Genomic DNA, 14,624 nt, shown 5'->3' on the forward strand with positions numbered 1-14,624 from the left:
TTCTCATCACTAACAGTGCAGAGAAGAGCAGCCTGGCATATCCTTCATTCAGAACAACTGTCTTAAGAAAGACAAAAACCATATGATCTCACTTATATGTGGAACCTAAGGAAGAACACAAACGAACAAGCTCACAGGTACAGAGACCAGACTGGTGGTTGCCGGACTCAAGGGGTGAGGGGAGTCAAAGTGTACAAGCTTCCTATTATAAAAGAAATAACGGAGACATAATGGGCAACATGGAGACTATGGTTAACACCATAATGCACATTTAAAAGCTGCTGAGAGAATAAATCTTAAGAGTTCTCATCACAAGAAAAAAAATTCTGTAGCTATGTATGGTGACCGATGTAAACTGGATCTACTGTGATGATCACTTTGCAATATACACAAATATGGAATCATTATGTTGTATGCCTGAAACTAATATGTCAACTATCCATTTTTAACAACTGTCTTAAAAATATTAACTTCAGGGGCACCTGGGTGGCGCAGTCATTCAGCGTCTGCCTTTGGCTCAGGTCATGATCCCGGGGTCCTGGGATCGAGTCCCGCATCGGGCTCCCTGCTCGGCGGGAAGCCTGCTTCTCCCTCCCCCACTCCCCCTGCTTGTGTTCCCTCTCTCGCTGTGTCTCTCTCTGTCAAATAAAATCTTTAAAAAATATATATATATATATATATATATATATATATAATCTTCAGTGCCATTTTCCTGGAGTTAAGGTGACCAAACTGTCCTGGCTTGCCTGAGAGTCAGGCGTTTCCCAGAATGCAGGACTTTAAGGGCTAAAGTCAGAACAGTGCCAGGCCAGCCGGATAGCTGGTCATCTTACCAGATGGCACAGTTTGGAAAATAGAGGTCCCTCTCTCGATTTCTGGCCTGCCTTCCACATATATGCAATTGTGAAGGTAGGAGGAGTATTATTTGTGACAATCATATAAATAAACCAAGAAAACATGTCTAGAAAAAGAGAAAATACACCTACATGTTAATAATCTCTGGCTTTGTGTGGCAGGACTATGGGTGATTTTTTTTTCACTCCATTTGTTTTTTATGAAAGACAAAATGGATAGATAAATAGCATCTATGCCAAGTGAGCTGTTTGTCCCATTTTCAACAAACATTCTGAGATATGCTTGCTTTCCACAGGCAAGAGAAAAGCCTCAACTCTTCCTTCGAGGAAGATTTAAAAAGGAATAGTGATTTTTCATATCCCCAGCTGAATATCCCTAAGGAAGCAAAGTGATAAAATGACCAGGATTTCCTCCTGCTAGACCACATCACACTCTTCAAGCAAATAAATGAGGGCTTGCCACTAACCTTTCGTCACAGAGAAGGGGCTGATCCAGAAGAGGGCTGGGAGATCTGGAATGCTGGGAGGCAGCAAACGAAGCTTCCCCGTGGAAATCGGCATCCCCTTGGTTACTGTAAATGGGCGAGGGTTTTCCAAACTTACTGGAATCTAAAGGTGATGGTGATTCTTTCCTTAAAACAATCCGTTCATCTGGCTCTTTGATGACCTAAGTGACAATGTGCATTATTCTTTAGTTGTGATTTTGTTTTCGTATGCTGAATTTAGAGCTGGGGGTGGGTAGGATGAGGAAGCGGACAAGCTGATAGAAGGCCTGCCCCCCAGGAAAGCTCCCGCTTTTGTCCCACTGAGACAAAATGCTCAGAAGCTCAAGGTCAAGGAAAGATAAGCAAAATTCTGCACATTTGGCATATATTAACAAGCCAAAATAAACTCATGCTCTGAGCTTTGATTTGTGAGCATAAGGGATTATCGGGTTTGGCAAAGATATAATTTTTTTTAAATAAACTATTTAAATGCCACAGCGTAAAAAGCACCGTATACTCCATTTCTTTGCCTGTGTCTATTTTCATGTTGTAACAAAGAAGTTTGAGCCTTCACCTTGACAAACCAATCAAACTTCAAGAGCAAGTGGTTTACCACCTCTATGTATTATGAAAGTATTCATTTAGGAAAAAAAGCAACAAGAATACCTACTCATAAAGTAGGTGTTGGGGCCATATACATGGGGGTTCATTCTACAGAGGGAAAGAGCTTAGGTGAGGGGAAACAAACCAACAAATGCAAAGCATTCAGCGGAGCCTGGGCATCTCTCAAACTGGTGAACCTACAGCAACTCCACTTCCATAAGCAGCACTTGCTAGAAATATGCTTTCCACCACTCATTGGGGAATGCACAATAACTGGCATTAGAAGCTGAAAATAAATCATTTTACAAATGTTACTTCTACAATTACCTTTACGTTAGCGGCAAGGCTGTCAAGAGAAGAAGCTAGAAGAAAGAGGAAGAGGTGTTTCAGTGACTAATTACTACAAATTACCCCTAAAACCACTGTTAACATTTGTTCCATGGAGCACAGAAATATTACGCAGGGATGAATTATTAAAGAACTTAAATGCTCCCTTGTAGGTTACACTGTCAACTCTTACAAGTCCCTTGAGTCACAGCGATCCTATCTAGGAGTGTCTCTGTCCTCTTGAGGCCCAGTGAAGTTATATTATTAACGACAACACAGAGGGACGTGGGAAGGGCAAAGGAGAGTTTAAAGGGAAGCCATAAATTCGGTAATCCTCACACAGCCTGGAAAACAAAACTCATACTGGCCCAGGTGCCCAGAGCCTAAAAGAAAACCGTGTGGCTCTCATATAAACAAAATTCACCCACTGCCTCTTCTGCCATTCCTTTTCTATCTGCTTTACGTGGATTCCTATTTAGGCAGGAAATCTCAAGCATACTTGTCCAAGATAGAGACACATATTAGGTGGAGACAATGAACAGACAAGAGCTGGGGAGAGCAAAATGCAGGAAAAGTGCACATCATGATGAGTACCCGACACAATCATAAGTAAGTAGACCTAAAGCCAGAGAGTAGTAAGAGTGATTAGGAAGTGAAGCGATAAACACACACAGGCAACATCAAGATTAAATTGGGTTTTTCCAAATTCGGAAAAAAAATAATGCTTCTGGAAGGAGTTTTTGCAAGGCTATGCCAAGGCCACCGTGCCTGCCCCCTCTATGCTTGGGACTTAGGCAGTGACAAGGGGCTCTTCGTGGATTGCTGATTCCCCCATGCCACTGGCAGTCAGAAGGAAGATACGGAAAGGGCTTTTTTAAAAGCCTGGCAGTCATCGCATCCTCCAGGCATGCACGTGTGTGTAACGGGGGGCAGGGGTCGGGGGGGTGGGGGGGTGTCTTACCCCAGAAGCGTTCTTCTTCCCAACTCCCAGCTGAGCAGGGGACTGGCAATACTAAGGCCCTCTTCAGCTATAGCCACAAACCTGCCCATTGCCTAGAAACCCCCTTGCCACCATCGGAAGCACTCCCTTTCACAGGGGGCTAGCCCTTGTTCTCTTGCTTCTCAAAGTGCAGTCCATGGACCAGCCACATCATCACCTGGAAGCCTGTCAGAAAAGAGGGCTCCCAGGCCCCACCCCAGCCCTGCTGAATCCGAATCTACAGCTGAACAAGATCCCCAGGTGATTCAAATGCACATTCAAGTTTGAGAAGCACTGCTTTATTCTACCTTAGGCCTGGGTGAATGAGCTGACAGGTGACCTAAGCAAAGGTCTGGGTGAATGAGCCGACAGGTGACCTAAGCAAAGGTTTGGCTTGGAAGCTACAGGGACTCCAGGGGTCTGAGCGTCTTCTCTAAACGTAGGCGTGCCAAAACTGGGAGCCTGACCAGGGCGCACCCTGTAAGCTCTCTGGAGTCTCGCTTCTCCACCTGCCAGGGTTAAGAAATGACAAAGAGACCGAGACCAGTGCGATGCGTGACAGTCTCATCGTAACCGAGCCAGCATTAAGCCCGACGTGTCGTCCCCGGAAAGGACATTTGCCATTGTTTGATTTCACCATAATAGGGAAGGCAGTACTGCTTTAATAGGCTACGTGGGTGATTTTCAACCCAAAAGACTTAAATTAAATGTCAGAGGTGATAAAGCACTTTCTGCCTCAAAACTGCACTCCGTCCCTAGTTGGCTACTAACAGTCACCATAACCAAGAGCACTAGTCTGAGTTACCAAAAGAGACCGTGCAGCCCCTTAAAAGTACAAGACTTTAAACCTAACCTAGGGAACCTGTTGTCAGGGATGGTCTAGGTCTACTTCCACCAGGAGTCAAGAAAACGGGCCAGCATTTTGATCAAGTTCAGGAATGGATGAACTTCACTGCCATGACCTTCAGAGCTGATATGGTGCAGGGGGTTCAATTATAAGGTCAGTGCCGCCAAGGGATGCATTAACTCAGTGACTCACAACATATGGTGCACCCAGGGATCTCCCCAGGGTCACCAAGAAGATCTGCAAGGTCAAGACTCTTCTAATAACACTCTTTTTCTCATTCTCTCATGACCGTACAATGGAATTTTCCAAAAGCTACATGATGTGTCATGACATCACCACTCGGAATGGCTAACAGAATGTGTGCTTGTGTACTCCTGTATTTTACAAATTTCTCAGCTTCCATTTCTAATATGCTAAATATTAATAGATCTCATCCGCATAAACAAAAGTGTTCTGGGGTCCTCAATAATATTTAAGAACGCAAAAGGGTCCTGACGCCTCCCCGGTTGGGATTCCCTGCCTTAGCCACACTGAATCTCCTTTCAGGGAGCATTGGCTCCTCTCCTCCCTGATCCGCAATCTTGTAAAGCAAATGTTACACCTCCTGATCTCCACCAAGCTCCCACTCTTGCCCGTCTAGAGAAATGGGAAGCCTCATCTGTGAGCTCTCAGTGTTCACTGAGGGCGTTCACACCAGAACAAGCCGTCCCCTGGGTGTCCGGCCCAGCCAGGGTGCACCTGCAGCAGAGCACATGGGTGGTGGCATTACTCAGAGCACACTCTTTCAACAGCTAGGGAAACTGGACAAGGGACAGCTTCTCATCCAGCTCTGCTCCGGGGGAGCTCCCACCCTGCAAACTCCACAGCTGGACGCTACTTGAGAATTAGGCCTCGAGTTTCCAGAGAAAGTCGGGATGCCCCAGAATGAAAGAAGATTTAGAAGGAGGATGCATTCGTTCCCACTGGGGAATGTACGGGGGGGTAATGAGAAACTCGAGTACCTCTTCTCCCCGGAAAAGGCAAGTTTGAAAACTTAAGTTTTCTTCTCGACTTCTGGGACTGATACTCTGAAATAGTCTCACCAAAAGGCTTTGCACTGTCCACCTGAAAGAAAGGGAAGAAATAAGATTTGAACCCACCATCGCTTGCGTTACCCTCTCCTCATTACCTGTAATGCCTTTTTCCCCCTCACCTGTGGGCCATGCCGGTAAGAAGAGGCTAGGAACAAATTAAATCACAGTCTCCATGCACGTTAAATGTTATCCCAACAAGGGAAGCTGTTTATCCCTATTTTACTGAGGCTTAAACACGTAGGTATGGGCTAAATGTTAGCATAAAGTCGGACACAAATTATATTCTAACCACAGTTTCAGGGTCGAGCTCAGAAAAGAGCAAGTGAAGTTTATTTCAAAATACTTCAAAACAGGACAGAGGTTTCATGTTCCTAAACAGTGAGCAGTGCTGGCCTAGGTGGGGTCCTCCCTGAAGACAAGGGATTATCACCAGCTGACATTTCAGCCATCCACACTCCCTTCCAATCTGAGTGTCTAGAACCTTGAAAAAAAAGAATAGTGGTAACTGCATTATTTTAATGAATGTGACCTTATTTTCCTGAATCGGATAACATGATCTGTAAGCAGTTCCAAACACGTGAAATAGGGACTCCTCCAGAATATTTATGACATAGAGTTGCTGGATTTTTTTTTAATCTTGTTTCTTTTTTTTTTTAATTTCAAGAAAGCAAGTGATAATGTTATTCTTCATCCTACTTTCAGAAACATACTGATTAGAATGTCTGGTCTTCACGACATTAGGCCCTCTAAATTTTAATGCTTCTACCTAAACATCACATACGATCAGGAAATCTGGCTAAATAAAAGAGTTAGTATGTATAAAGCCTTTAGAAAAGAGCATGGTACATAGTAGAGGCTGTACAAGAATTTGTTAAATAAAATAAATATCAAGCCAGTTTTATTCCCTATGAAATCTACCAAGATTTTAAGATTGTTGAGCCCAAGGGGCCTCGACTACAGTGTACTTCACAAAAATCTATTTCAAATGGAATGAAGCAGACTGTCCAATAAATTCAATTCAACAATATTTTTATAAAGCCATGTTTAAAGACTGGTTGCTAGGGCACCTGGGTGGTTCAGTTGGTTAAAGACTGGTTGCTAGACTTTTGCCATTTTTACCCAGGTGACCACAAGGAAAACAGCTGTTCTATGGTTTCTAGCCAAATAACATCTGTTGTACCTACAAACCACCTCTGCATACCGTCGTCCCAATCAACAGCACCCTCACTTCGGGGCTGACAATGCTTCACATCTATGTCTAATGCATAAACACCACCGGTAACTTTAAGCCAAGTTATCAACTTGGCAAGAATATCAACAGTTAACTACTGAAGTTATAATAACTCTTTGAGAATAAGTCATTAACCACAACGTGCTATAGGAAATGCTTTTAATGTAATATTAACCATATATATATTGAGAAACTAGTCTGTATATCCAGTATAATTACAGCTTTATGGGGTAAAAAACCTTATGAAATTGTAAAAAGTGAAAGGAAATGCACTAAATGAAATAAAATTTTTATTCATATTATGCTGGTAAGCCAATAGGTAATTTTTTTTAATTTTTCTCTATTTTCCATTACTTTCACAGGCAACACAAAGTCAGGAGGCTAGTGTAATTACATTTACCCGCTACTTCCTGGGGGCTAAATCTAAGATAGCTTTAAGGAAGGGCTTTGAGTAGGCACATCATTGCTTCTTCCTGCAGACACATTTGTCCTGACAATGAACAACAACCTCATTTTAAAAACTCAAGCAGTTTTCTTTAAAACATAGGAAGCTGTCCTTTTCTATTGCTACAGAGCACATGCCGGCCTTTGTTATGTGTGTCTTCTACCCGTCAGTTTGCTGATAAAAAAATGGCAGGTTGTCACAAGCAGGCATCACACTCTATTAATAATTTTCAAAAATTAAAAATAGGGATGACTGACATTGACTGAGCAAGTCCTCTGCACGAGACATCTTTGTATGACTTGCCTGACAATGACTCTAGGCAGCAAACTTCATCTAATCATAGTTATTATTCAATTTGAATTCCCTCTTTAGGGGCGCCTGGGTGGCTCAGTCAGTTAAGGGTCTCTGCCTTCAGCTCAGGTCATGATCCCAGGGCCCTGGGATCGAGCCCCGCATTGGGCTCCCTGCTCAGCGGGAAGCCTGCTTCTCCCTTTGCCTCTGGCCCTGCCCCTCCTCCGTGCTGTGTTCTCTCTCACCCTCTGATAAATAAATAAATAAATAAATAAATAAATAAATAAATAAATAAATACAATCTTTTTAAAAAAATGAACAGATGAATGGATAAAGAAGATGTGGTTCATATACACAATGGACTGTTACTCAGCCATCAGAAAGGATGAACACCCACCATTTGCATCAACATGGATGGAACTGGAGGGGATTATGCTAAGTGAAATAAGTCAGGCAGAGAAAGACCATTATCATATGGTTTTACTCCTATGCGGAACATAGGAATAATACAGAGGACCACAGAGGAAGGGAGGGAAAACTGAATGGGAAGAAATCAGAGAGGGAGACAAACCATGAGAGACTCTGGGCTCCGGGAAACAAACTGAGGGTTTCAGAGGGGAGGGGGGTGGGGGGACGGGTTAGCCCGCTGATGGGTATTAAGGAGGGCATGTGTGGTGATGAGCACCGGGTGTTGTTATAAGCGACTAAGGAATCATTGAACACTACATCCAAAACTAATGATGTACTCTATGTTGGCTAATTGAACATAATACAAAAATACATAAAAAATAATAGATAAAAAAATGAAATGTTTCTAGCTCAAAATGAATTCCCTCTTTATTTAATATCACCCATTTGTTTTTATGGCCCAACCTTCTTGGATTTTATCCTCATTTGCACCTTCACCCTTCCAAACTCTGAAAAATAATTTTAGGCTCACGTGTCTAACTACAAATGGAGGTTTGCTTCCCCCGGAGATTCTGATGTTATTTCCGAGGTTCAGTTGAGCTGGCTGGTCGTGAAAGCAGCGCCGGGCGGAAACGGGAGAGGGAGCACGGGACTGCATGCTTTGGGGCAGTCTGTTGAGATTACTCTCCTTTGGCTTCATCTTCATATTATTTATGGGGAGCTTGGGTCCATCTGTTGCAGATAAAGGCCTTCTTGACTTACTATATTTTTCTTCCTGAAACCAAAACAAGAAACACTGTTTTTTAAAAAATGGAAAATGGAGAAAAAAGAAGAAAAATTCAATCAGAATATAACTATATTGAACTGAACTTTGTTTAAGGAAGAAGACTGAACATCTCAGATTTGCTAAACATGAACTTAAGAAAGGGTATTCTCTCCTTAGTTTTTCTTTAGCTCAGCGTAACATCACTAGTAGTTATAACTCGCTGGAGTAATATATTTCAACCAGAAACAGTGAAAATTATTTGCAGTAGGACAAAGTTGGAAGGTATCAGACACTCCTCCCTCATCATGATGATTGATGGGGGGGGGGATGAATCTGGCCCAAACCCAGGTCCAGCAATTTTTCAAGGAATTTATTATAAGGAAATAATTATGTATGTGTATAGCTACATTCTTTTCCTTTTTAAAAAAAAGACTTTATTTTATTTATTTGAGAGAGAGAACACAAGCAGGGGCAGAGGGAGAGGGAGAAGCAGGCTTCCCGCTGAGCAGGGAGACCCATGCGGGGCTCGATCCCAGGACCCTGAGATCATGACCTGAGCCGAAGGCAGATGCTTAACCGACTGAGCCACCCAGGCGCCCCAGCTACAGACATTCTTATAACCATTCAAAAAATGAGAAATCAGCTATACTGGTGAGTAAGCAATTTCCACTGCGCTCCAAACCCACCTTGCTCTAATATATCAGCTTGAGGGTACTGGGGCAAACCCTTCTGCTCTTTCAGCTGTTCAGTAGAGGTTCCACCACTAGGAGGCGCTAGAAGGAGGCGGCAAGCTGGGAGGAGGAAGCCAGGACTCCCACTCCCAGTTCTGCCTTCTACTCCCGACAGCATCACCCCAGCAACCGGGCTTCACCTTGAGAGAGGCACGCGGTGCCAGTGTATAGTTTTCCCCTCATAACCCCAGACCGAGCCTCACCGTGCCCGGCTCAGACCTCCCAGCACCAGCCAGCCAGAGTGCCCCCGCCCCAGAGCTTTGAGTCCTGCCCCACAGGACCCTCCCTCCAAGCTCCAGAGACCCCAGCAGTGAGCACTGTCCCTCACAGAGGTCTGAGTCCCATTCATCAGAGCCCTGCCTCTGAACCCCCGAGGAAGCACCCAGGCAAGCGGCCCCTCCCCACAGGTCTGGTTCCACCTGTGTGGGGTCTCTTCCTCAGGCTCCTACGTCCTTGATGACCCCACCTCTTCCCCTGGTTCCCCAGCCCTAGGGATGGAAGCTGCTTCCTTTAGTTACTATGTCTGTCACTTCAGTGACCCTTTTACTCTCCAGTCCTTCAACCCCTGTTTGGCCTTAAAAAAAAAAAAAAAAAAAAAAGATTTAATTAATTAAATCTTTTTACTAAAAGAACAGGTGTGGTTTGTTTTCCTCACCGGACTCTGATTACCGTCTCAGTGAAGTGCCCAACAACAGGAAAACCATTGACCAAATCATGGTACGTCCATACAACAGCTAACTATGAAGCCGTGAAAAACTGCCTGGCGTAACAATACTTAAGGATGTGAGAAACGGGGCGCCTGGGCGGCTCAGTCGGTTAAGCATCTGACTCTTGATTTTGGCTCAGGTCACAATTTCAGGGTTGTGAGATCGAGCCCTGCATCCGGCTCCACCCACAGTATGGAGTCTGCTTGAGATTCTCTCTCTCCATCTCCTACTGCTCATGCTCTTTCTCTCTCTAAAATAAATAAATCTTAAAAAAGGATGTGAGAAACATGTCCACGGCATATTAAGTCAACAAGGAAAGATACAAAATCATATGCAGTATTGCATGATCCCAGTCTTTTAAAATTAAAATAATGTGTGTGTGTGTGTGTGTGTGTGTGTGTGTATGGAAGAATATACTCAAAAAAATGAGTCATGCCCATCCCTACATAATAAGAATGACAGGCAATTTTATTTTTATTTTGTCCTGTTTGCTTATCTGTATTTTCTAGTTTTCTAAACTAAATACTTTTGTTATAAGAAAAAAAAAACAGTAAGAGCTATTACTTTAAAAAGTTAATACTTAATGGAAGACCTATATTAAGAGGCCAAAACAAGATTAAAATGGTGGAGTGGAAGAGAGAGACAGACTGAAAGATCACTGTGCACCCATATCAGACTGGAGAAAATAGTGGGTAAATAGGGAAAAACTGAAAAGCAAACAGTGCAGGGGCACCTGCGTGGCTCAGTCAGCTAGCAACCACCTCTTGATTTCGGCTCAGGTTGTGATCTCAGGGTCATGAGATCAAGCCCCGTGTCCAGCTCTGTGCTCAGTGTAGAGTCTCCTTGGGATTCTCTCTCCATCTCCCTCTGCCCCTCCTGCTCATGCTCTCTCTCTCTCACTTTCTAAGATAAATAAATCAATTTTAAAAATGTTTAAAAAAATAAAAAGCAGTGAATGCCTTCCTTAAAATTAATCATTTGCCTCCTATTATGAGTCATGATGCCCAGAGGATTGATGGCTTTGCACAGATTAATGACCTTTGCATTCAGTACCCCTTAACCCACAGCCTACACTTCCAAGGATTTTCCAAGACACCAGGCAAGATTTGGGATGACAAGCAAAGTACCTGAAGAAGCTTTACGAATTACATTCATTCATTTTCCATATTGTTCTACAAAGGATTTTAAATCGTTAAAAATTATGTACAACAAGGTAAAAACAAAGACCAAAAGCAATCAGTGTGATGGGGAAATTAGGGCTGAACATGACAGTGAAATGGAGGGGGTGCTCAAGGATGCCCCAAGGCCTAGAGGACCCACAAATACAACTCTGAGCTGCGGCCTCAGCAAAAGAAAGAAGGAACACAGTTATTCATAAGATCAAGAGTAAAAGTCGTGAAACAATAACAAGAAAGCTAATTGGCCTACTTATGTCAAACTTGTGATTTTAGCTTTTATATCCCTTGTTCCACTAACTATACCATGATGAATACATGTCAAACACACTCAGTCTAATGTGATAAGCTGAACAGTCTGAATATAGAAATTCAAGCCTAGTGATAAATCTCCAGGTTTCTATTCATCCAGTTGCCATCTAAACTTGGTAACCAAGTTTGGGCTGAAATTCTTTAAATCTATGGAGAAAATTCATGACAGTTCTATCACTGGCTTCTTGGTTATACTTACAGAAAATCTGTTTCTTTGCAGAAACACTCGTTCTCTGATGGCTGTCCTTGTAGAAAACTCTATTTTGGGAGCAATGCCCTAAAAATAAAACAGCATAAAAGAAGCAAATAAAATTACTGGAAATAGATTCTCAGCCCACCCCATCTAACTTGAAAGCATGTAAGAACCTAATTACTTTTTTGTGCGGTTGGCATAATCCACACATATTACCTAAAATATATACATAACAAATATATATATGATGGAATACTATTCAGCCTTTAAAAAGAAGGAATTTTGCCTTTTATGACAACATAAAAGAAACTAGAGGACATTATGCTGAGTGAAATAAGCCAGACACAGAGAGACAAACGTGGTGTGCCTTACTTACGTGTGGGATCTAAAACAGCCAAACTCATAGAAGAAGACAGTGCTGTTTGCCAGGGGCTGGAGGATGGGTGGTCAAGGGCACAAATTATGCGAGATGACTAAGTTCTAGAGGTCTATCTGGTGTGCAGCAATTGACTATAGTTAATAATACTATAGTGTCAATTTGAAAGTTTCTATGAGGGTAGATCTTAAGCAAAGAAAAAGAGAGAGAGATTGAGAGAGAGGGAGGGAAGGAAAAGAAAAAAGAAAAGAAAAAGGAAACGGCGAAACGAGTAATAATAAGTGATGGATAAGTTAATTAGCTTGATTGTGGCAATTCTTTCACATTGTATATTAACACATCAAGTTGTACACCTTAAATGTATACAATATTTATTTGATTATACAGCAGTAAAGCTGAAAAATAAAACATATACACGCAGCCTGGGTAGCACACAATTATGTCCCCATTTTACATGGGAGGGAGCAGGCTTGGAGAGGTGGGTCTCTCCGGTGTCACACAGCTGGGGATCGGGAGAGCCAGGAGTTCGCTTGTTTCCTGCCTGTTTATTCTTTCCTCTGCACGTTCATCCCTGTGCATTCATCTGGTCTGCAAAACAAGTTCTTACAAGTACAGCCTAGATCCTCGGCGGTTTTTTTTGGCCTCTAGAACGCAGTATGCCCATACGCGTGGTAGGCCTGGACTGGTGACTCAAGATTTCTGGGCGTGCAAACACATGAGCCCCGTTGCTGCAGAGCCCGATGATGCGGAGGGGGGGGTGGCATACGTCAAACAGTGTACAAGACCTCTGGCCAGATCAGCCTCACCTCCAGTCAGGAGACTGCCCACACAAAGAGGAGGGCTGGGGAGCTCCAAGGTCCACAGCGCGACCGATGGAATCACGAGACCACCTGTGTGTACCAAACCCCGGGTCCCCTGCGGCCCAGCTGTCTGAGCCTGAACAAGTCACCACTGGAGGCACAGACTTGTGTCGCTGTCTCATCGCCTCGCAGGGAGGCCATGTTAACCCCTGAATGACAGTACGACAAACTGTAACCGTTCACATCGTGTGCTTGACTATATGCCAGATAGCATGCTGAACACGACACATAGATTTAACCCTCATTTGATGGGGGAAGTACTATTATCAGCGCATTTTACAGCTGAGGAAACCGAGGTACACAGAGACTAAGTAATTTACCCAAAGTCACAGTCACTGAGTGACACAACTAGGACTGGACCCAGACAATCGGGGCCCACACTTAACCTCTGCACATGTGGCTGCCTAGCCAGCCTTCAAAGCCCCGCTCCAGTCTGCCTGGGGAGGAAGGGGGGGCTCTACCTTCAAGGAATCCACACCCTGTAACACATTCTTGTTTGCCTCCCGTAACCTCCACTCCTGACAATGACTTCAGACCATAAGGGGGGATGTATACTTCCTTTTTCACAGCAGTACTGATTTTAGTATAATAGTTTAGAGCTGAAATTTACAGCCTCTCTCTTGCCCAGCTTCCTTAGCAACAGGAGGAGGGTGATGATGGTTAGGCCAACAAATGGATTTAACAGTACAGTTTTTCTAGAATCACGGCCCTAAAGGAAAAATGAAATTATTAACTAAAAGTTAATTAAGAAATAATAATATTCTTTCTGCTTACTTTAACAGAGTCAGTCTTGACCTAACAAGAAAACAAATTACATTAAAAAGAAAATTCTTGGGGCGCCTGGCTGGCTTAGGTGGTAGAGCGTGCGACTCCTGATCTGGGGTCGTGAGTTCAAGCCCCACGTTGCACATAAAGCCCAGTTTAAAAAAAATTAAAATTAAGCAAAAAGCCCAAACAGAACAAAACAAAACAAAATTCTTGACCTTGCCAAGAAAAGGAGGGAGAAAAAGCTGTCAAAGTATCAAGTGAAATAAAATGAAACATGGAAATACCAAGAAAAGGTCACATTCTCGTGGAGGAAATAAATCTAATTCTTAATGAATTAATAACTTAAGGGAAAATAATGAAGTGAATAATGAACCTGTAATCCATGAGAGAATCAGCCTCTTGCAGTGACCAAGCCCGACAAGAAAGCATGAGAACCCTGCTCCATCACTCACCAGCCCTGTGGCTTTGAGCACATTTCTTAAACTCCCTCTGCCAGTTTCCCCAACCATAGGACAGAAAAAGAATAACAGCCACCTTGCAGGGTTAGGAGGGTGGAACAAGATAAGTCATGTATCAAACTCAGCACGGTGCCCGGCATCTAGGGAGAACACAACGAACGTCGGCCATCGTTAAAACTGTGGTGACTGGTTTTGTTTTACCTTCCAGAACACTGGAGAGAAATTGAGTTCCACTTTTTTACAAATGGTTTAAAACATAGTTTTCATAACTTCACTGATACTTTACCTCTAATGTGTGAGGATCTTTCCCTGCAGTTTAAAGCCCTTTCTCTGATGACTACCTCCGTTTATGAGTAACTGTAAAAACACAATTTCCTATATGTTCTTCTTCCTACTCATGCTCATGAAGTTAAACAGAGACAACATTTGGGAGAAGACAAGAACGTGTGTTTCTCCTCGTCGTCATACCCAGCTGCATACCAGCCCCGTGTTTGCAGATGGCTTTGACTACATAGAAAACTCAGTTATATTATGTAACTTTACATTAACCAAAGTTAATATAAAGAGTATCCCCTACTTGATTCTCACCAGTTTTTGTCCTTTTAGTGTCTGAAGAGCAGTATACCAATAACTCAAAATAATAAAGGCAAGCCTTCTCACGAGTACCACGGATGTAAGTGACAGACAAAGAGTATCTCTGAGGGGAAAAAATGGTGCCAGTGGTCTTCACCAAAC

General features: G+C 43.1%; 1 protein-coding gene across 9 annotated transcripts in view; it reads right to left on the bottom strand.

Moving 5' to 3' along the window:
• Positions 1 to 14,624, bottom strand: part of SPATA6L (spermatogenesis associated 6 like) — a 47,402-nt gene that overhangs the window by 10,363 nt on the left and 22,415 nt on the right. For all 9 annotated transcript variants that reach the window (XM_027616583.1, XM_027616581.1, XM_027616588.1 and 6 more), the window contains 5 exons: positions 11,434 to 11,511; positions 8,076 to 8,318; positions 5,097 to 5,199; positions 2,270 to 2,304; positions 1,322 to 1,521 (listed from right to left, as the gene is read on the bottom strand). In XM_027616583.1, the coding sequence (XP_027472384.1) occupies positions 1,322 to 1,521; positions 2,270 to 2,304; positions 5,097 to 5,199; positions 8,076 to 8,318; positions 11,434 to 11,511 (659 nt within the window). The remainder of the gene's footprint in view (positions 1 to 1,321; positions 1,522 to 2,269; positions 2,305 to 5,096; positions 5,200 to 8,075; positions 8,319 to 11,433; positions 11,512 to 14,624) is intronic.

The sequence above is a fragment of the Zalophus californianus genome, chromosome 13, assembly GCF_009762305.2.
Source record: "Zalophus californianus isolate mZalCal1 chromosome 13, mZalCal1.pri.v2, whole genome shotgun sequence".
Classification (NCBI taxonomy): Eukaryota; Metazoa; Chordata; class Mammalia; order Carnivora; family Otariidae; genus Zalophus; species Zalophus californianus.